Below are 18075 nucleotides of genomic sequence, written 5' to 3'. Positions count from 1 at the left end.
GCTGACGGAGTTTCTTCTTCATGGAGGGGAAAGAATGGCTAATAGTTATCCTAGAGTATGATCTGAACAGGCTGTGTCCCATGGACTTCTGGATTCGTTTGCCAACCCGCATTTCGAAGAGGCTAGTGAGCGCGAGGGATGTGGTCAGGATGCGCGGAATATGATGTAAAAGCCATTGTGCAAAAGGGAAATAAGAGGTCCTCTTCGCATTACGGGCGCAAGCAGTGGCTTTGGAGTATATATTGTATTTTTATGGTGGGGTGAAGCCTGACTGTCTCTTGGTTGGCTAGTAGCAAGAAATAAATTACTTAAAGCGTAAGAGCACGTCACCTGATTAACTTTGCTGGCACCCCTCCTTAAAGCAGCAACATCTGGATTAGGCAGGAAGCTACCTATCTAGTTAAGCCACCCTCAAGCTAGGCCTTTATCCCCTGAATATATTTCTCCAGTACGCAGTACCACTTTGTTTATTAGCATCTCAAACCTCTCTTTGTTCTTGCTGTTACTTAATTTTCAACCGCTCTCTTACCTCGAGTAACTCCTTTCTAGCCTCCACAATTGCGTACCTCTGCCCCTCCTCCCACCATGCTTCAGGTACCCGTGCGAGAATATAACAGCGTGGCCTCGGGTGTGAGCACGAAGGCTATAATCCTGGTAAGGCCATCTTCAGTTTCCCATCGTTTTCACCTTTTGAGAAAACTCTGTTCTGTAACTAATCAATTGCTTGTAGGTTGGTGGTCCCTCCAGAGGAACCCGCTTCAGGCCCCTGTCTCTCGATGTCCCTAAGGTCGGTTTCTGCACAAATCGAGGCTTTCCGTGTCGAACTAATATAACTGACGACGTCAATGTCTATCACAGCCGCTTTTCGAAGTCGCCGGCCACCCGATTATCCACCACTGCCTCAAGGCCCTTGCGAAAGTTCCCGAGCTTCATGAAGTTATACTTATTGGCTACTACGATGAGACTGTCTTCCGCGACTTCATCAAGGACTCCGCGAAGGAGTTTCCTCAGTTCCGAATTTCATATCTTCGAGAATACACAGCGCTAGGAACTGCTGGCGGTCTATACCATTTCCGCGACCCTATCCTCAAGGGCAAGCCGGAGCGCATCTTCGTGCTGAATGCGGATGTCTGCTGCTCATTCCCGCTTGGCGAGATGCTAAGACTGTTTGAGGAGAAGGATGCTGAGGCTGTCATTTTGGGAACACGAGTCCACAACGACGCAGCTACGAATTTTGGCTGTATCGTGTCGGACTCACACACTAAGCGAGTTCTTCACTACGTCGAGAAGCCGGAATCACATATCTCTAACCTCATCAACTGCGGAGTATATCTATTCGCGACAGAATGCATCTTCCCCTCCATTCGTAGCACGATCAAACGACGAACAACTCGCCCTCGCCTGCTCTCCTATCCTTCTTCTGACAACCTGGAAGCGTCATTTGTCGCCGACGATGATTCAGAACGAACCGAGGTCCTGCGTCTCGAGCAGGATATCCTCTCCGACCTCGCTGACAGCAACCGTTTCTTTGTTCACGAGACGAAAGATTTCTGGCGTCAGATCAAGACCGCTGGATCCGCCGTTCCGGCCAATGCTCTCTACCTCCAGAAAGCATTCCAGGCACAGTCTGAGGAGCTCGCTGCTCCTTCCGCTACCATCGTTCCTCCCGTCTACATCCATCCCACCGCAAGTGTAGATCCAACGGCAAAGCTCGGTCCTAACGTATCAATTGGGCCTCGCGCTATCGTGGGTGCTGGCGCGCGTGTCAAGGACTCAATTGTTCTGGAAGATGCGGAAATTAAGCACGATGCATGCGTCATGCATTCGATAATTGGCTGGAGCAGCCGAGTCGGCGCCTGGGCTCGTGTGGAGGGGACACCAATCCCCATGGGAAGTCACTCCACTAGCATCATCAAGAATGGTGTCAAGGTGCAGAGCATTACGATCCTTGGAAAGGAGTGCGGCGTGGGTGACGAAGTACGGGTGCAGAACTGTGTCTGTTTGCCGTATAAGGAGCTCAAGCGGGTAAGTTATCTCTGACGCATTATCGTTTGTTATAGCTGACATAAAGCTAGGATGTTGCCAACGAGGTCATCATGTAAGGCATTTAGCGTATTCACTTTCGATTATATTATATTAAATTAATACTACCGATCTTCTGATGAACCGATAGCATTACCCAATACACAGTATCTGATAGCTTCGCTCCAGGTCTTGTAAGAAACTTGATGAAATGGCACGTAAACTCAACCAGCACACTAACAAGCAAGGCTGATACTTCCTTGCGTAGCCTCGAACCAAACAAGTCTATGACATAGATACGCAGCAAAACAAAACGCCAGTGCCGACGGGCAAAGCTGAAACCCACAGCAAAAACAGTATCATAACACTTCCGTAAAGTTCTCTCAATCATGGGTGGCCAGCTTGACTCCTCACCTATAGGCTGTGGGGTCATAGCTCGTCTGCTGTCCATACCCGTACGGGTTATCATAGGCACTCATCCTCATCCCGGAGTGCGGGTGCTGGGGTCCGTCCGAATACCTCTCCAACACCGGATTACTAGCATACGGAGGTGGCTGATGCAACGGTCTACTCTCCCCAATATCCATTTCTTCCGAGCGGCCCCTCAAATGGCCCGAGGCATCGTATCTTCCTCCTGAAACAAGCGGTGCCCTATCATCATCGACGAGCCCCGGGCCAGCGCCTATAGCTGGATGCGGGAACGACCCCGAAAGCGCACTGCTATCCCGATTATGTGCCCCTGGCTTATACTCCGCCAGACTGTGCCCTTCTATGCCCAATGCCATGGGGTCATATTCTCCGAGTCTTGTTTGACGACGGTACGCGATGACGTCAAGTATTATGGATGTAATAAGAGCTGCCGCGCCGATAATCGTGAATGAGAAAAGGGCCTTGAACATGCGGCAGACCGCGATGCCGGTTGACGTGGCCCAATATGTGGCGTTGCATGTTGTGAGAATCGTGTGTGAGACGGCCCAGGCGAGGAGGACGAAAGCGACAGCCCAGATGACGAAGACGACGGAGTTTGTGATTAGCGAGAGACGCGGGGAGAGGCCGTAGCAGCAGTGGAGGATTGTGGTGAAAATGAGGTTTAGGAGGGAGAGGAAGGCAGCTATAATCAGCTAAGAGACGATTGTTAGGATCTAGTCATTTAGTAAGTGCGTTATCGGACGACAGCTTACCACAAGGAAAGCCCAAGGGAATTTCTGATCGGCTTGGTGGAGCTTGTAGGCGAAGACAGCGAGGATGATGGCGACGAGGAGGGATGAGAGGAAGAGGACGAAGCGGATGAAGTGAAACGGTAGGGCTGGATATTCGGATGGTTTGACGGATTTGCGACGCATGGTTTAGATATTGACCGATCGTATTGGAGTGTCAGGTGGATGAAGTGCGAGTATGAAGACGAAATAAACAACGGATTGTATTTAGTGGTAGAAACCTGGCACGATTTCGGCAATGGATGTTTCTTGGCCAGCAAGAGACTTGGAGGTAAAGAAGATTATGTCAAAAGGTCAAAGGCCAAAACAGATGATCAGCCCCAGACATAGTTTGATGGTTAATCTATTTTAAGGTGAGGATCTGAGGATATGCTGCCAATTGCCATGGCAAAGCCTTGTTTGGCCCCATCACAACACTGCCTGCTCGCTCCACCGGCCACGAATCTCTTTCCCCACCGCCCATGCGGCCTGTGAGACGACGTCAACCTAATCTCTATCAACCTCTTGATTTTATGAGTGACATTCTACGAGGCTTACAGTGTCAGCCTTCTGAGTACAACATATGATCACGCTTACGTCTCAGATGCCGATTGCTTCGCCATATATAATTTGGCTGTCCGGCATTCACAACAAGACAGGCTGCGGCTCGTGTTAGTTTCTCCACAGTCGTCACTGGAGCCCAGATCATCAACTCTTCCTGGATAATTCTACACGGTACCTGTCAACCAACCGTCCGGACACCCCTGGGTTCACCATGGCAACTGTTCTCACTACCTCCATACTTTGGCGGGATGGCGAAGGCAAGATGCACCGGCTTCTGTCCATGCCCTAGCAGGCCAATCACACCGTGCGTCTCTTAATTCGGAGCAGGTCTGCAGATGAGAACGACTCCTTTGCTCGCTATAGGAACACTTGATTATGAACAAAGCCTTAGTGTACTCCCTCTCGGGTGGGGAAATGGGCCTGGCGACTCCGACATTTTGTTCTAGCTTGGACATCAAGACTCTCGTAAGGAGGAACTTGGATCCAGTTGTCAAAGTCTACTGCTTAGTGCCGCAAGGACTAGCAGGTACCAATGGCTCCTTTCGCCGTTAGTCTTGAGGACCGGAGAAGGGTGAAGTTACCTGGTAATACGACCGCTGGATCATTGATTAATAAGGAAGATGGACTCGTTCGCGCGAGTATCGCCCTCTCCATCTGTGTTGGCAGCAACCTCAGTGGCCTGTCGCACTTCTACAGGTCGAATCGCTTAGGAAGGTCATACTAGGTAATTGTGCAAAATACCTTGGTTCCAAGCTCGTCTCAGGAACATCTCACATCCCAGCTGCATCCTGAAGCTATGGGCTTTTTGAACCGTGCAGAGTGTCTATTCTTCTCACCCTCATAAAGAAACCAGGACATGGACCCAAACGTCCGTGGAGTTCCCTAGAGTTTGCTCGGTGCGCAGTATTGCGTACGCTGAGTATTTTGGCAATCGATTATATTAAATTTTCGGCAACCTAGAAAGAACACCGTTACCAGGTTACATATTCCCTAGCTCTGGAACCTGGAAGCATTGATTCATCACAGGTAGAACAGAAATCTCCATATCTTGGGCGCATCAGCCATCCTTCCTCACTCAAGCATTATAGTTAAAGTGACCTTCACCTCCCGCCTGTCGCAAACCACTTTCAGTTCAGAGGCATCCCTAATAAACTGTCTCCATATAACCGCAGCGTCGGATATTTAACCATAAAGGAAGACATCCGAGTCTTGTGTGACGGCGGCGATGTTTGGAATGGAGATATCACCCTATTAATGGACGTTTTCTGTTCCGTACATCAGATCCCAAGGAAGCTGGAAGGAAGCTGGGCCGCGGCTGCCAGTGCAATAGACGATACTCTCATCCTATGATGGGCATGGGCTTAAACATGCCTATAGCCGTATGGTTGATGACGATCCCTCCAGTCTCAGCGACGATTCTACTCATACATTTCATTTACTTCAGGCCACGGTACAAACGGAAAGTTCGATATAATGACTCGGAATTCGGGAATATGAGTTACCACCTCTTCCGGACAAACGAAAGGGCCAGACTCGAAGTCCCGATTAAAGGCCTTGGGGATGGCTTTCAACTACCGGAACAGCACAGTAGTACACTGCCGCTCATAGCAGGGAGAATCGTCATTACGCCCGCCCTTCCGTCCCAATTCCCAGTCTTTGATATTAGCTTGCCTGAATCCTCTGGTCTGTCTCAATCATAGAAGTAGTTTCGTTTTTCGACACATTTAATGCTTTCCAATATTGCCTCGTTTAACAACAATGTTTGTCACTGGACTAATTGCTCAGAGCGAAGAGACGAGCTCTGAGCCGGAGACAATCATTTCAGCGAAAGGGCATATTGGATGGCGCATTGCAGAGACTTGAAATCTCGAAATCTAGCTCGCAGATTGTGGTAGTTCTGCGGCAGCCCTGCCCTGGAGGTGTCTATATTCAACTGGTTGGCTGAAAAGTAGTATACGAGAATTTCAACTACTGAAAGTATAGCTACAGAGCTTTGGAATCGTTCAGTGCAATTACCCAATATATGAGTCAACTCATTTCTTAAGAGCTCCTCTGCTAGCTGGTGCGTTGAACTATAACGATCTTTAGTTTCGGCCGCCGAAAACGCGTCACGGTACTGCTGCCTCATTAGAGCTACCGTATCTCCGCTCTGTCCCCTCACTCACTTTTGAGACATAACCCAAACTCCCACTTCCGACTTTGCAACTCGAGAGAACTCTTTCTTACTTACACTAGTGCAATTTCTTCTCTAATCCACCTCTCGATTTTCTTCTTGTAAATATTAACTCAAGCGGCAAACGAACGAGGACACCCAGCTCTCCCACGCACCATGTCAACCTACGAGGGTAAGAAATACCCCTCCAACTCAAGAGCAAACACCAAGCTAATCTTCTACCTTCAACAGTCGAACATAACCTCACATCGGACCCGTCAACCTCGCAATCCCAATCAACGACTCGCCGCCGGCGCCCCGACCTCTCCACTTTCTTCGCGACCCTCTCTGAAATCACCCCCGACGAGTCCCGTTCGCGCCCCTATGCCGTGCCTGTGCCCGGCGATGTCAGCGCTGCGTTCTATTCCCTCGCCGAGGCGCTAAATATCATGCGCCGTGAGGGGGGTGGAGGAAATTCCGGCGCTACAGGTCCCGCCGGGGACATTGGGAGCTTCCCCACGCTTAATCCAGACGGGACGCCCATTCGAGTCCACGGGGATGATCTGCTGGCGCAGATGATTCAAACATTGTTGAGAGATGCAGAAACGCCGCCGAAGGAGGTTGAGGGGGTTAATGAGGAGTTTTGTGATAGTATTTCCACCCTCCGTTGTTCCCTACTGGCATCAATTACTGGAGAGGATATTGACAATCATGACGAATAGGGCTGGACCGTGTCCCGCGCTCCTCGCTGAAGCCCGAACAGGCGTGTCCGATTTGCAGCAATCCGTTTTTAGACGACAAGTACCCACTCGTTGTGCGGTTACCGTGCCACCCGACGCATTTGTTTGACTTGGAGTGTGTGCGGCCTTGGTTGAGACTCAGGGGGACGTGTCCGCTTGACCGGACGGATTTCGCGAAGCAGGAGAGGGACAAGATTGAGGAGCGCAAGAGAATAGCTGAACAGGATGACGAGGAAGAGTGGGATGGAATGTATGGTTGAATTACAAGGTATGCCAGGTCGTTTGAGTTTTGGAGTTGATGGGGTTAAAACGAGGCTATGAAAGCTAATCATTGCATTTCGTAAAGGAGTATCTCGCGCATTATGTTATATATGTACATGTTGTATTTACTTTTAAATCGAACTGGTCAAGCTGCTCAAGAGCTACTTTGTCCATCTCGTGGTCGAATAGCCAGCTTACCAGTTTTATCAATAACAGCTTCGAGGCCCCGCTGCTGCAGCATTCCATTATCATCGCGGACTTCACGCGCCTCAAGCTCTTCTATGAGCTTCTGGTTCTCGCGGTTGCCTTCAAGCAAGAACTTAAGGCACATGACAGCATGTTCTTTGATGTAAGGATTGTGGGCATCGAAATTCGTGCAGGACAGGATCGTCTCCACACCACCATACCTCCGAATCTGATCCTGGACTTCAGGGCACTTCCACACAAGAGAGGATAGCACAAGCACGACAAGTTTCTTCAAGTTGCGCCACTCGAATTCGGAAGGATCCTCAGTGATTGGCGGGGACTCGGGTCTAGACGCGGTACCGCCATCTGTAGGGTCTGGATCGCTAGGATCGTAGGGTCGCTCGACGGCGATGGGACCGGGGCTAGCGCTCTGCTGCTGCTCTCTGGAAGGGCTGTTTCGGCCAAGGTTCAACTGGCTCAGTTGGCCCTTTGGGATGCTAGCTTCGAGTTCCTTGATGAGCGTGACGAGGTCATAAACGATCTCCCACTTAACAAGGAGGTTTTTCCAATCGTTGTTCTCTGTGAGGACAGCGAAGAATTCAAGGAATTGGTAAACACCTTCGTATACCCGTTCCATGTCCCACAAGTTGAGAGGGAAGTCTTCTGGCAGAGCGCGGCCGGCGCGAATCTGGCCCTGCAAGTAAATGAGAGCACATGTTTCGGGGATGATGTTACCGCGGAAGATAGTGAAGATATAGCGGACGGTGAGGACATCGACTCTGGAAAGAGGGGCCGGGTTCTTGGTGGCATTGGCTTGGCCGGAGCCAGTGACTGAAGCGGGTGAGTACTTGGCTCGAAAGATGTGCGTGAGGATTTTCACAACAACTGCCTGCGCTGGAGAGATTATATCCTTGGGTTGACCAAAATCTGAGTACGCGTGAGACATGAGGCCGTTTCTTAGGACTGCATCCATGATTTGCACCATCATCTTGAAGTAGAGCTCGTCGTCAGGAAGGTCCCATGCAGCAATGAAGATCAAAAGCTCACGGAGCAGATTGCGTCCTGTCTCCTGTGTGAGGAGGATGTGGCATCGCAGAGCCTGCATGTTTCGCGATCCAGTCCGTTCACCACCCTTGAGCCCGAAGCTGTCTACAATCCCGGCTTGAATAATCATCGGAAGAGCTTCAATCTCAGCAGGTCCTAACACAAGGGGAATATCGGTTAAGAGGCCACGCTGCTGATCGCCTGGGCGTCCGCGATAGTCGTCGTCGTCTTCATCATCTTCTTCCTCTTCTTCATCAATGCTCCCGTCGGCAACTGCTTCCAAGCTGCGTGAGTCGTCATCGCCAACGGTGCCTGCGTCACCCGCATCGTAATCGTGATCCCTCTCGTCGCCCATCTGAGACGCCTCCTGTAGCCGAGCCATCAATTCATCCTTGGCCTCCTGAAGTGTCTCCGCCGCTGACTGAGATGATCTTGGCATGGTCGTGTCTTCCTCCGCAATTGGTGCATCGCCAGCGGCGACCACACCGTACTCATTGAGATCTGGAAGGTCAGACCAGCAAATACGCGGGAACCCTGCAGTCGGGCTGCGATCGATCGTGAGGATCGCTTTTTTCCGAGGAGGCTCATCATCGGGAAGAGCGGGCGGGAGATCCTTTGCTCTGTCTTGAAGGTCCGACCACCCATCCACCTTCGCACCAAGGATGGCAGTGAGGGCGGCACGGATTTCTTTGACTTGGTCAGGGTCTTTGCCCATTTCCTGGATTGCCGTAAGATCACGCCCTAGCAGTTTCTCCATATGATCCTTGATGTTTGCAAGTAGTAGCATGGCTGCTTCCTCTTTGATGGTGGCTGGTTCCCGAGGAAAGTTGGAAATCGTCTCTAGCAATAGATCCTCAGCGGTCTGATCGTACAGTGCCCTAATCGGAGGATTAACTATCCTCTCGCCAGTCTTCACAATGGGTGCCAATCCCTCTGGCTGGCTGCTAGCCTGATCAAGTGGCTCCTTGGGCTGGATGATGTTGGAATCCCCGGTAGAGTGGTAGCCGAATAGATCCAACCAGAGAACCATCTTACGTTGCTCGTTGTGCATGATAAAGTTGTGCAAGAACTGAAGGCATGTAATCAAGAGACGCTTGTACAGATTGACGACTTTCTGCCAACGTTCTTCATTCCTTGCGTTCGTCTCCCCGTCGAAACCCCGCGCCGTCACCCGAACACAAGTATCCACCAACGCCAGAACCCTCTGGTCGAATCCTTTCTCAGCAGCCATATTCTGCGCTTTCTTCGTCGTAGCAAGAAGGTTCCGGGCGATCGTACAAAGATCATTCAGGCGTTCGATGTCCTTCACCAGCGAAAAGTAATTGTAGGCTATCAAGTTCGAAGACGAGTGTTCGTAATTGGCAGCCGGCGGGCTTTTCCAGATGAACGACTGTGATTCTAGAACCGGAATTGCCTTCGTAAATACGTCTGTAAGGCCCTGCCAAATGTCGGGAGACAATCCTAAGCCATGTCTAGTGTGAAGGAAAGTTTAGTGGTCTGCCGACATACGCCCTGACGGAGTAGATTCTTACCTGACATCGCTTTCTTGATGCGTCTTATATAGAATCTGCTTTCCAGCAGAGAGCATATGGTCCAAGCGTTTGTCGTCAATCATACCCCGGGTCTCGTAATGGCTCAGTGTGCCCATCAGGATGACCTTCAACATGAGCTCCGCGGGGGTGCACTTTGGCTTCATTTCTGCTGAGGCTCTTTCCGCCATCTTGAAGTGCCTCCTGGGCGAATGGGCAGGGGATAAAGTAGGGTTCAGACGATATTAAATCCGTTAAAGAATCTTAGATGCATCTGAAGGTGAAATGAGTTGGCGGGACAGAAGAATCATTGATGAGGTAAATTTTTCCGCGGCCGAGTCGCCTTAACTACTCTTTTTGGTAAGTCTCGTGATCTACCCTGGTGCAACGAAGTATACTCTACGGTGAACCTATACTTATTAAATTAATAACTAAAGAGTCGGTAATGCAGCCAATACTTCATAAATGAGACTAAGCACGGTGAGCTTTGCCCGCAGCGTAGTTTCCAAATACATGACAAAGGTTATTCCAAAAGCCCAGATCGTAAATATTGTCAATTTCCTTCATGCTTCTAACACGAGCAAACCTCCGATCAATAGGCGCATCAGGATTAGTTGGTTGTATAACATCGTTAGAGCTTTTGTGAACCTGATGCCCTTCTTTCGGAGGGTCTCCCTCTGTAAGCACAAGTATTTGATCGCTGTACCCAGGCCAGGAATCCGCAGTTTCGGCGGATTCAAGAAGAGGAGAATCGCTTCTTTTATGGTCGCCAATAAACTTGAATGCCATTCCGTCGGTTATGTCGTCTTTCCAGTCAGACCATTTGGCGCTCTCATTCGTCGTCATTCCTGCCCAGATGAGATAGACATGGTAGACGAGAAAAGCGAACGCCAGTGGTGCCGTCATAAACATCAGCATCGTAACTCCCCCGATCCGAGTATCATAGGCTACTACCGCCGCCCACATGTTGAGAAACGTTGGCCAGCTTTGTTTTCTCAAGCGCACGGGCGAGCTGGGAGGGATGAGTCTGTCTAATGTCTGAGACAAGAGGGAGTAGCCAAGCCATGAGCCGTAAGTCAGCATGACGCTTAGTGACAGCAAGAGATACAAAAAGTAATGGTAATTGTTCAGACCGACGCAGTTGGTGAGCCATATGCAATGATGGTCTTGCCGGGAGACGCAGCGCTTGCAGTAGCTGCAATGTTTACTTCTCGCTGGTTTGAGAAAGTGGCACGTTTCACAGCTGTGGCCTGGGTGGAATATGACCTTGTCGTAAGGATAGCGCTTCATCTCCTCCGCGTGATTGTCCGGCGTGATGTATGATTTTGTAACAACACTCACATACAAGAAGTAGTAAGGCAGGGCTATGATGATGGGAATGTAGAGTTGATGCATCACCGAGATCCTGGGCCAAGCACTGGGAATGAATATGAGTTCCCCAATGACAAGGATTGTCGTAAAGAATATCTATAAAACCAATCAATAATTTGAAGCATCATGACGAAAATGCATACTGACAAGCACGAGGGGATGATTTTCGTAGAGGATATAGTTGCCAGCTTGGCCCCAGGATCTCAGGATCCGTCCATTAAACAAACGAGCATCAATGTATGATATTCCATGCGGGATATGTAACCAGATAATCCTATGGAGTAGGCCGATCGGCGTTTTCCTGGGTACGTCAGAATGCCGTGACAGCTCAGCAAAGACTCCCACATACCGAAATACAGGAAGTCTCCCGAAAAGAACAGTAAAAATAAAAGCTGAAAACCCCAGGATCACGAGGGCGATCGTCCGTAGAAGCCCCATCGCGCTTCCAAGATAGTGACATACAGGAGACCTTGGCTTGAAAAAATGATCCTAGAAGGCCAGGACAGACATTTTTTTATGCCGCTAGGAGGATGTAAGATACCAGAATCTTCTTGTTGTCCTAGTTTATATGACCACGGCATCCAAGCCTCGTCGGTGAGTCCCCTGACTAGACCTTACGGTATCGCGGGCACGTGATCCGGTGCCGTATATTCGGATAGCGAAGGTTATTTCCCGCTACCAATCTGCTACCTTTACCTAGCTCCAGGGACTGTACTTCTTGTTAATCAGTCATCTTGCACGGAGACGTAGCAACGATGACCTTTCGTGGCCAGGTTTAACTCTCACATGCGCGTTTCCGCGACGCGACGCGTAACCACGTGATCCAACTACAAACTGGAAGCCCAAATATCAAGGACGACTGCGACATTGGGACAGGCACCAGCGCTTAGAAAAGGCTGGGAGACAGCAGATGATGGAGGTGAAAGGAGTGGAGAGTGGAATGGCCGGGGAGACGGGGCAAGGCGGACTCTTCCAGGGGATATCGTTTTGGCTCTCTCACAATGTCCCACAACGAAGTAGGTTCAAGGAGCAAATTCAGGTTCGTCCCCAATCTTTATCTCATGACTTACACTGATGCATCGATAGCAACATGGCGGCTTTGTTAAGCTTCTTGAAAAGGACGCAGACGTGCAAATAGTGGACCACAGAAGGAAGAATCTCCCAGCCAATGCGTAAGACCATCTTTCTCTCCTTGAGAATCTGGTATTTTGACACGGTCCAGATATTCCTATCAATTCATTGAAAAGTCTATTCAAAAAGGCAGACTAGAGAACCTTGAGGCTTACAAAGCTGGGCCATCTACAACTCGCCCCGTCGGGGCGTCCAATATTCCAACAAAAGGCCAAAGAGCAGCATTTACGATAGAGGAGGACCAGCTCATTTATGATTATATGCAACATTATGAACGGGATCCACTTTCATCTGTCATGGGTAATAAAATTTATCAGCTCTTTGCAGCAAATGTAATTCATCTGGTCCAGTACAAGTGACACAAACTCCTGCTGACAATAGGACCTAGCATCCGGGACATACATGGCAATCATGGCGAGATAGGTATCTCAAGAGGCTTCGGGGCCGTCCACGTCCAGGCGGAATGTCAAAATCAAATGACGCTACGGCTGTCCGTGAAGAAGACCGCAAAAGCCAGCCTATCCCTGCGCCTACATCTACAGCTCATCCAGTAGTACCGGCTACTCAGAGAGACGAGACTTCAGTGCAACCACGAGAGAGAAAGCGGAAACGAAGTCCAGAACCCACAGTGTCTGGTTCCCGCACATCTAACGGCACGTTGAGCACACAGCAAAGAACAACAAATCGGCATCCAACACCATCAGCTCCGCAAGTTGCCACAATATCTCCAGCATCAGCGAGCCAGCAGAGAAAGTTACCTCAACTTGATACGCTCCCCAGCCCCAAAAGAGTAAAGACCACAACAACTCGAATTTCAGGGATAATCCTACCTCAAGAAAATGGACCCACTGAAGAAGCCATGGACAAAGACCCTGCTGATGAATCTAACACAAGTATTGACAGCGTTTTTCTGGAGCTACCATTCCTCCCGTCAAGCCCGGTGGCTGAGGAGGCACCTGAGCAAGACATTGATTCGTGGATAGATAGCCGGGTTCGCGCGGGAAAGGGCAGCGAGGATCAAGTTATCGAGGCTTTGCAATGTACCAGCATGGACCCGGATTTGGCGGAGAAGGTGCTGGAGTCTTTGTCTGCGGGGAAGGGCATACCGACCAACATGCGTGGAGTATGGACGGCACAAGATGATAGAGATCTGGAGGCGCAAAACACACGTGATATTCAGCGGGTCATAGAGAAGCATGGCGACTTGTTGAATTACCGGTGGGATTATCTAAACATGACAAGAGCCGCAGCTAGATAGGAAAGGATGGGCCCAGGATAAAAAGCGCTGGATGACCCAAGAAATGTGATTGTAGAAAGCCAATGGTATATGGAAAGAACATAACAAGCACACAATTGAGACATATTGATGACACCCATATGATAGACGTGGTTAGTTATCCCTTAATCCTGAAGATGTGCGTCCGAGGCAATTTCAACGCCAGTAAGATATGCCCACACACCTTAACCGAAGACCCTATTATACATTCCCAATAATAATAAAAGCGAGATTGATGAACTCCAGACACACGCCGACGGTGCATATTGTGTAGACTGTAACTGGACAGACAGATAATAGATGGAATTGAGGCTCAGACCCAGCACCTCATGAAGTTGGCATAAAGACAGATCAGGAAAATGTATATTTACGCATCCGAGTCTTTAAAAACTCTGGTTGGTGTTAGGTTTGCGGGAATTCCGAGGGTATGTATGAAACTTACAAGTGTTGTTCGTAAAATTTGAGCATTTTGCGTGGGCATTTGTCATAACATGTTTCGATGGACACCTTTGACTTCTTGCCGTTATTCCAGTGAAGATACGCAACCAGTCCGCCATCCTCGCGCACAATAGTATCGACTGTCTTGACTTCGTTCTCCCAATTTTTGGACTTCGGCACCCAATCGGGCGCTACGCTTTCCTTTATCTTCGCCTTTTCCTCACTAGTGTTTGTTTCTTCAGTATCTGCTGCTCGTGACCTTCTGCGTCGCTTCGGTTCTGGCTTATTTGCCGACGCTGCTTTTGGTGGCCGTCCCACAGACTTGCGCTTTTTGGAAGGCTTCTCGGGTCGTCCTCCTATAAGCTTGAAGTACTCCTCCAGAAGTTCTTGTGCACCTTCGCTGCGAGAGTGTCAGTGAGAATTTAGAAGACAGTCACAGTTACAAGAACCTTACAGGTTCTCCTCTGGTTCGAGAGTCTCGTCTCTAGGATCATCGTAGCCTTGCCACTTCACTTGGAACAACAATGTGCCCTTCTCGCAACGTCAGCCAGCATCGTCGGATGTGAAGACAGAGCAGAATATGCGCGCACATCACCCTTGAATCTGTGTCCTAATATCTTCTCGACGACGTAGCTAGTCTGGTCAGCATTGCTGTTGCAAGCTAGAAACATCCCACTCACACGTCCTCATCCTCATCCTCATCCTCATCCTCATCTGCATGATTAGCATCGTCGACCCCATTCCTTTTATCCTCGGCTTCCTCGTAAGGGATAGATTCTCCAGTGGATTCGTCGTCTGACAAAACGGCCACGGATGCTATGTTTGCGCGATTAGCTCAGTAAAGGTCGCAGAAAAAGCCAATTGATAGACCCACGCGGCATTGTTCGCGACGAAGTGAAGCTGAACAGACGCGAAAACAGTTTGACGGTGCTTAAGTAATGCTCACAGTAAAGCTAAGCAGCTGAAATGAATTGCGCAAATCCAAGCGTCAAAACGAACGGGCGAACGTCGTGGTGGAGATTATATTCCTCAGAATTCAAGTTATGGCGAGTCGCGCAAAGTAACGCGTAGGGGAGATGCGCTAATCCTAATCAGGAGAGCTGCTCACTAGCCCGAACTGGGAATCTCCAGAATTTCTGAACAGAGCCCCGTGAGTGCGGAACAACATTGAGGTTCTATTGTCGCTGCCACCTCGCTTCTCAGGTCGTTCTGGAGGATTTTGTTTTCTCCATTCATCTCGCCTCTTTCTCGATTTTCCTTGTAAACCTGATAATAACTCCTCACCAGGAGGCAGACCGTCAAAATGGCGATGCGTAAGTTTCCGATGCCCCTCATTCTACCTTGTACTAACTTTCTGTCTATATAGAGCTTGATCTGTCTCAAGGTTTGAATAGATAATCCAACACGAGCCTTCGATATACCGATACTGACTCCGTAATAGCTTCTGTGATGAAGGATGAGCAGGGCCGACCATTTATTATCGTTCGAGAGTACGCCGCCGACATCAAACCCTTTTACTTTCCGAACAATTCAACTGATATACACCTCCGAATAGCCAGGGAAAGAAGAAGAGACAGCATGGCACGGATGCCGTCAAATCACACATTGTCGCAGCGAAGACTGTTGCTAGCATCGTGAAAACGTCTCTGGTAAGGACCGTCACCGCTGGTCAACGGCAATTTCTAAGTGGCCATCTAGGGTCCCCGCGGTCTTGATAAAATCTTGATTTCCCCTGACGGCGATATTACTGTTACGAACGATGGTGCTACTATCCTGTCCCAGGTTCGTTCAGCACATATCCATTCCGCTTACGAGTTCTAATCGGCGTGCTATAGATGGAAATCACGAACAACGTCGCCAAACTCCTCGTCGAACTCTCCAAGTCCCAGGATGAAGAAATTGGTGATGGAACAACCGGTGTTGTCGTCCTGGCCGCGGCAATGTTGGAACAGGCTTCCGACCTCATTGACAAGGGCATCCACCCTATCCGAATTGCGGACGGTTACGATGCAGCCTGCGAAATCGCCGTGGCGCAACTTGACAAAATCAGCGACGAAATCAAATTCACAAAAAAAGACACTGCGAACCTGCTCAAGGTCGCAAAGACGAGCTTAGGTAGCAAGATGTAAGGCGCTCCGAACTCACCGCCAAAGCTGATACTTACATTCGTTAGCGTCTCCAAATCGCACGATCAATTTGCGCAGATTGCCGTTGACGCAGTGCTTTCCGTTGCTGATCTCGAACGTAAAGATGTGGATTTTGAATTGATCAAGGTAGACGGAAAGGTCGGTGGGGCTCTTGAAGACTCACTCCTTGTCAAGGGTGTCATCGTGGACAAGGATTTCTCTCACCCGCAGATGCCAGATGAGGTTACAGACGCTAAGCTGGCCATTCTGACCTGCCCATTCGAACCCCCCAAGCCGAAGACAAAGCACAAGCTGGATATCACATCTGTGGAGGAGTTTAAGCGCCTGCAAGAATACGAAAAAGAGAAGTTTACAGAGATGATCCAGCATCTGAAAGACTCCGGGGCCAACCTGGTGATTTGCCAATGGGGTTTCGATGACGAGGCGAACCATCTTCTTCTGCAGAACAAGCTACCTGCTGTTCGCTGGGTGGGTGGGCCTGAAATTGAGCTGATCGCCATTGCAACAAACGGTCGAATTGTGCCTCGCTTTGAGGATCTCAGCGCAGACAAACTTGGTACAGCCGGTCGTGTGCGCGAGATGACCTTTGGTACTACGCGAGAGAAGATGCTTGTTATCGAAGAGTGCGCCAACAGCCGTGCTGTGACGGTATTTGTGCGAGGAAGCAATAAGATGGTAAGATCGCCCATCTATACTAGACCGTGCATTACTGATTTATTACTAGATTATCGATGAGGCAAAGCGATCACTGCACGATGCTATTTGTGTTGTTCGTAACCTAGTCAGGGATAACCGCGTCGTATATGGTGGAGGTGCAGCGGAAATTGCCTGCTCAATCGCTGTGGAGGATGCTGCTGTCAAGGTTCGTGGCGTTCCAGTTTCCTATAGTCATTTACTGACATTGCCCTCAGAGCCCTGGAATCGAGCAGTATGCCATGCGCGCGTTTGCAGATGCGCTTGATGCAGTGCCGTTGGCCCTTGCTGAGAACTCCGGTTTGAGCCCGATTGAAACACTCGCGGCCATCAAGTCGCGCCAGGTCAAGGAGAACAACTCCCGGCTGGGTGTTGACTGCATGCTGACTGGAAACAATGGTAAATACTCTTGATGAAGACAGTAGAATTGATATTGATTAGGCTACAGATATGAGAGAACACTTTGTCATTGATCCGCTCATCGGAAAGCGACAGCAGTTGTTGCTTGCAACTCAGCTCTGCCGCATGGTTCTGAAGGTGAGTTAGATACCTATGTTTATTGTACACATGCAGCTAACTTGCGACAGATTAACAATGTCATCATCTCTGGTGACGACCAGCAGGAGTACTAAACTTCTTGTATACGATACTATCATCTCGATGACCTAAAATGCAACCCGCTTTAACCCTCTAATCCAACATCTAGATCGTGCTATGACAGAAGGCGCAGGTACATAGATTAGTTGATGAAATGAGAAATTTGAATAGTCGTGTCTTTCTCGGCTTGGGTTTTACACATGTCCTTAGCAATTCTTCCCAGCGCCGAATGAACTGTCATACCTTCGCAGCCCATCCGGTCTCTCCCCCGACTCTTCTCAGTTTGAGATGAGAGATTATCGACGCTTTGAGAAGCCCCCGGCATTCTCCACGAGACTGGAACTCAACATCCGGTCATACGACACGCTTCCGAGTTGAACTCTCAACTCTTGTGAACGGTCGCGCGGAAGAATGGAATATAGACTATTTCGAAGGATTCCTACCCTTCTCAGGTCAAATGATGCTGTAGACTTTTCAACTGTCGTAGCAGACTAGGTACCGCAACCGAGGCATCATGGGCAGTCAGATTTTCAGGCACGGCAAGTTAGGTTAGGCTAGTACCAGCCCACCCAGGGGAACGCCTGAATCTGAGGAACAACACGACAGCTCAACATGAAACGGTAAAAGTCAGGACGATGGGAACAACTCGGAGCGAAAAAGGGGCTCCGACACTGCGGACGAACTGTCTCCCTTCTGGTTTCGGATGAACCTGTACTAGGACAGTGCTG

The 18075-nt window shown here is 49.5% G+C and overlaps 8 protein-coding genes across 8 annotated transcripts, besides 1 other annotated feature; 4 read left to right on the top strand and 4 right to left on the bottom strand.

The window, feature by feature from the left end:
• Window positions 1-18075: part of a sequence feature (contig 1.29 1..525887(1)) that runs on past both edges of the window.
• On the top strand, window positions 452-2163 carry ANIA_01911 (mannose-1-phosphate guanylyltransferase). Its single transcript, XM_654423.2, has 4 exons — window positions 452-654; window positions 731-787; window positions 859-2025; window positions 2076-2163. Exons 1-4 carry the CDS (start codon window positions 586-588, stop codon window positions 2100-2102), a joined length of 1320 nt encoding a protein of 439 aa, XP_659515.2. The 5' UTR covers window positions 452-585; the 3' UTR covers window positions 2103-2163.
• ANIA_01910 (uncharacterized protein) lies at window positions 2433-3365 on the bottom strand (the record flags this gene model as incomplete). Its single annotated transcript, XM_654422.1, has 2 exons — window positions 2433-3143; window positions 3204-3365. 2 exons carry the CDS (start codon window positions 3363-3365, stop codon window positions 2433-2435), a joined length of 873 nt encoding a protein of 290 aa, XP_659514.1.
• ANIA_01909 (uncharacterized protein) lies at window positions 5981-7097 on the top strand. Its single transcript, XM_654421.2, has 3 exons — window positions 5981-6127; window positions 6187-6585; window positions 6657-7097. Exons 1-3 carry the CDS (start codon window positions 6112-6114, stop codon window positions 6932-6934), a joined length of 693 nt encoding a protein of 230 aa, XP_659513.1. The 5' UTR covers window positions 5981-6111; the 3' UTR covers window positions 6935-7097.
• ANIA_01908 (Ataxin-10 homo-association domain-containing protein) lies at window positions 7090-9885 on the bottom strand (the record flags this gene model as incomplete). The annotated part of the gene is made up of 2 exons (XM_654420.1): window positions 7090-9637; window positions 9698-9885. The coding sequence occupies 2 exons, from the start codon at window positions 9883-9885 to the stop codon at window positions 7090-7092; spliced, it is 2736 nt and encodes a 911-aa protein (XP_659512.1).
• Window positions 10166-11578, bottom strand: ANIA_01907 (DHHC palmitoyltransferase family protein; the record flags this gene model as incomplete). The annotated part of the gene is made up of 3 exons (XM_654419.2): window positions 11415-11578; window positions 11213-11366; window positions 10166-11161 (listed from the first exon to the last, which is right to left on the bottom strand). The coding sequence occupies exons 1-3, from the start codon at window positions 11501-11503 to the stop codon at window positions 10166-10168; spliced, it is 1239 nt and encodes a 412-aa protein (XP_659511.1). The 5' UTR covers window positions 11504-11578.
• Window positions 12067-13454, top strand: ANIA_01906 (putative transcription factor Rap1; the record flags this gene model as incomplete). Its single annotated transcript, XM_654418.1, has 4 exons — window positions 12067-12081; window positions 12152-12237; window positions 12288-12528; window positions 12585-13454. The coding sequence occupies 4 exons, from the start codon at window positions 12067-12069 to the stop codon at window positions 13452-13454; spliced, it is 1212 nt and encodes a 403-aa protein (XP_659510.1).
• On the bottom strand, window positions 13530-14921 carry ANIA_01905 (protein hepA). The gene is made up of 6 exons (XM_050612907.1): window positions 14785-14921; window positions 14591-14726; window positions 14501-14543; window positions 14365-14441; window positions 13915-14310; window positions 13530-13864 (listed from the first exon to the last, which is right to left on the bottom strand). The coding sequence occupies exons 1-6, from the start codon at window positions 14789-14791 to the stop codon at window positions 13840-13842; spliced, it is 684 nt and encodes a 227-aa protein (XP_050468765.1). The 5' UTR covers window positions 14792-14921; the 3' UTR covers window positions 13530-13839.
• Window positions 15120-17382, top strand: ANIA_01904 (chaperonin-containing T-complex subunit CCT5; the record flags this gene model as incomplete). Its single annotated transcript, XM_654416.2, has 11 exons — window positions 15120-15223; window positions 15277-15294; window positions 15352-15400; window positions 15466-15559; window positions 15609-15692; window positions 15746-16035; window positions 16084-16732; window positions 16782-16919; window positions 16969-17149; window positions 17199-17287; window positions 17338-17382. The coding sequence occupies exons 1-11, from the start codon at window positions 15214-15216 to the stop codon at window positions 17380-17382; spliced, it is 1647 nt and encodes a 548-aa protein (XP_659508.2). The 5' UTR covers window positions 15120-15213.

This window comes from Aspergillus nidulans, chromosome VII (genome assembly GCF_000011425.1).
Source record: "Aspergillus nidulans FGSC A4 chromosome VII".
Lineage (NCBI taxonomy): Eukaryota > Fungi > Ascomycota > Eurotiomycetes > Eurotiales > Aspergillaceae > Aspergillus > Aspergillus nidulans.
Note: the sequence above shows the minus strand (reverse complement) of the source record. Positions and strands in the feature narration are given on the sequence as shown.

What these genes read in the sequence shown, in the direction of transcription:
- ANIA_01911 (XM_654423.2), top strand. Translation starts at nt 586, where the DNA reads ATGCTTCAGGTACCCGTGCGAGAATATAACAGCGTGGCCTCGGGTGTG. An exon ending in TGTCTCTCGATGTCCCTAAG is followed by an intron (nt 788 to 858) that starts GTCGGTTTCTGC and finishes TGTCTATCACAG; the next exon opens with CCGCTTTTCGAAGTCGCCGG. An exon ending in CGTATAAGGAGCTCAAGCGG is followed by an intron (nt 2,026 to 2,075) that starts GTAAGTTATCTC and finishes ACATAAAGCTAG; the next exon opens with GATGTTGCCAACGAGGTCAT.
- ANIA_01909 (XM_654421.2), top strand. An exon ending in TAATGAGGAGTTTTGTGATA is followed by an intron (nt 6,586 to 6,656) that starts GTATTTCCACCC and finishes CATGACGAATAG; the next exon opens with GGCTGGACCGTGTCCCGCGC.
- ANIA_01905 (XM_050612907.1), bottom strand. An exon ending in GAGGATGAGGATGAGGACGT is followed by an intron (nt 14,544 to 14,590) that starts GTGAGTGGGATG and finishes TGACCAGACTAG; the next exon opens with CTACGTCGTCGAGAAGATAT. An exon ending in CTCGAACCAGAGGAGAACCT is followed by an intron (nt 14,311 to 14,364) that starts GTAAGGTTCTTG and finishes ACACTCTCGCAG; the next exon opens with CGAAGGTGCACAAGAACTTC.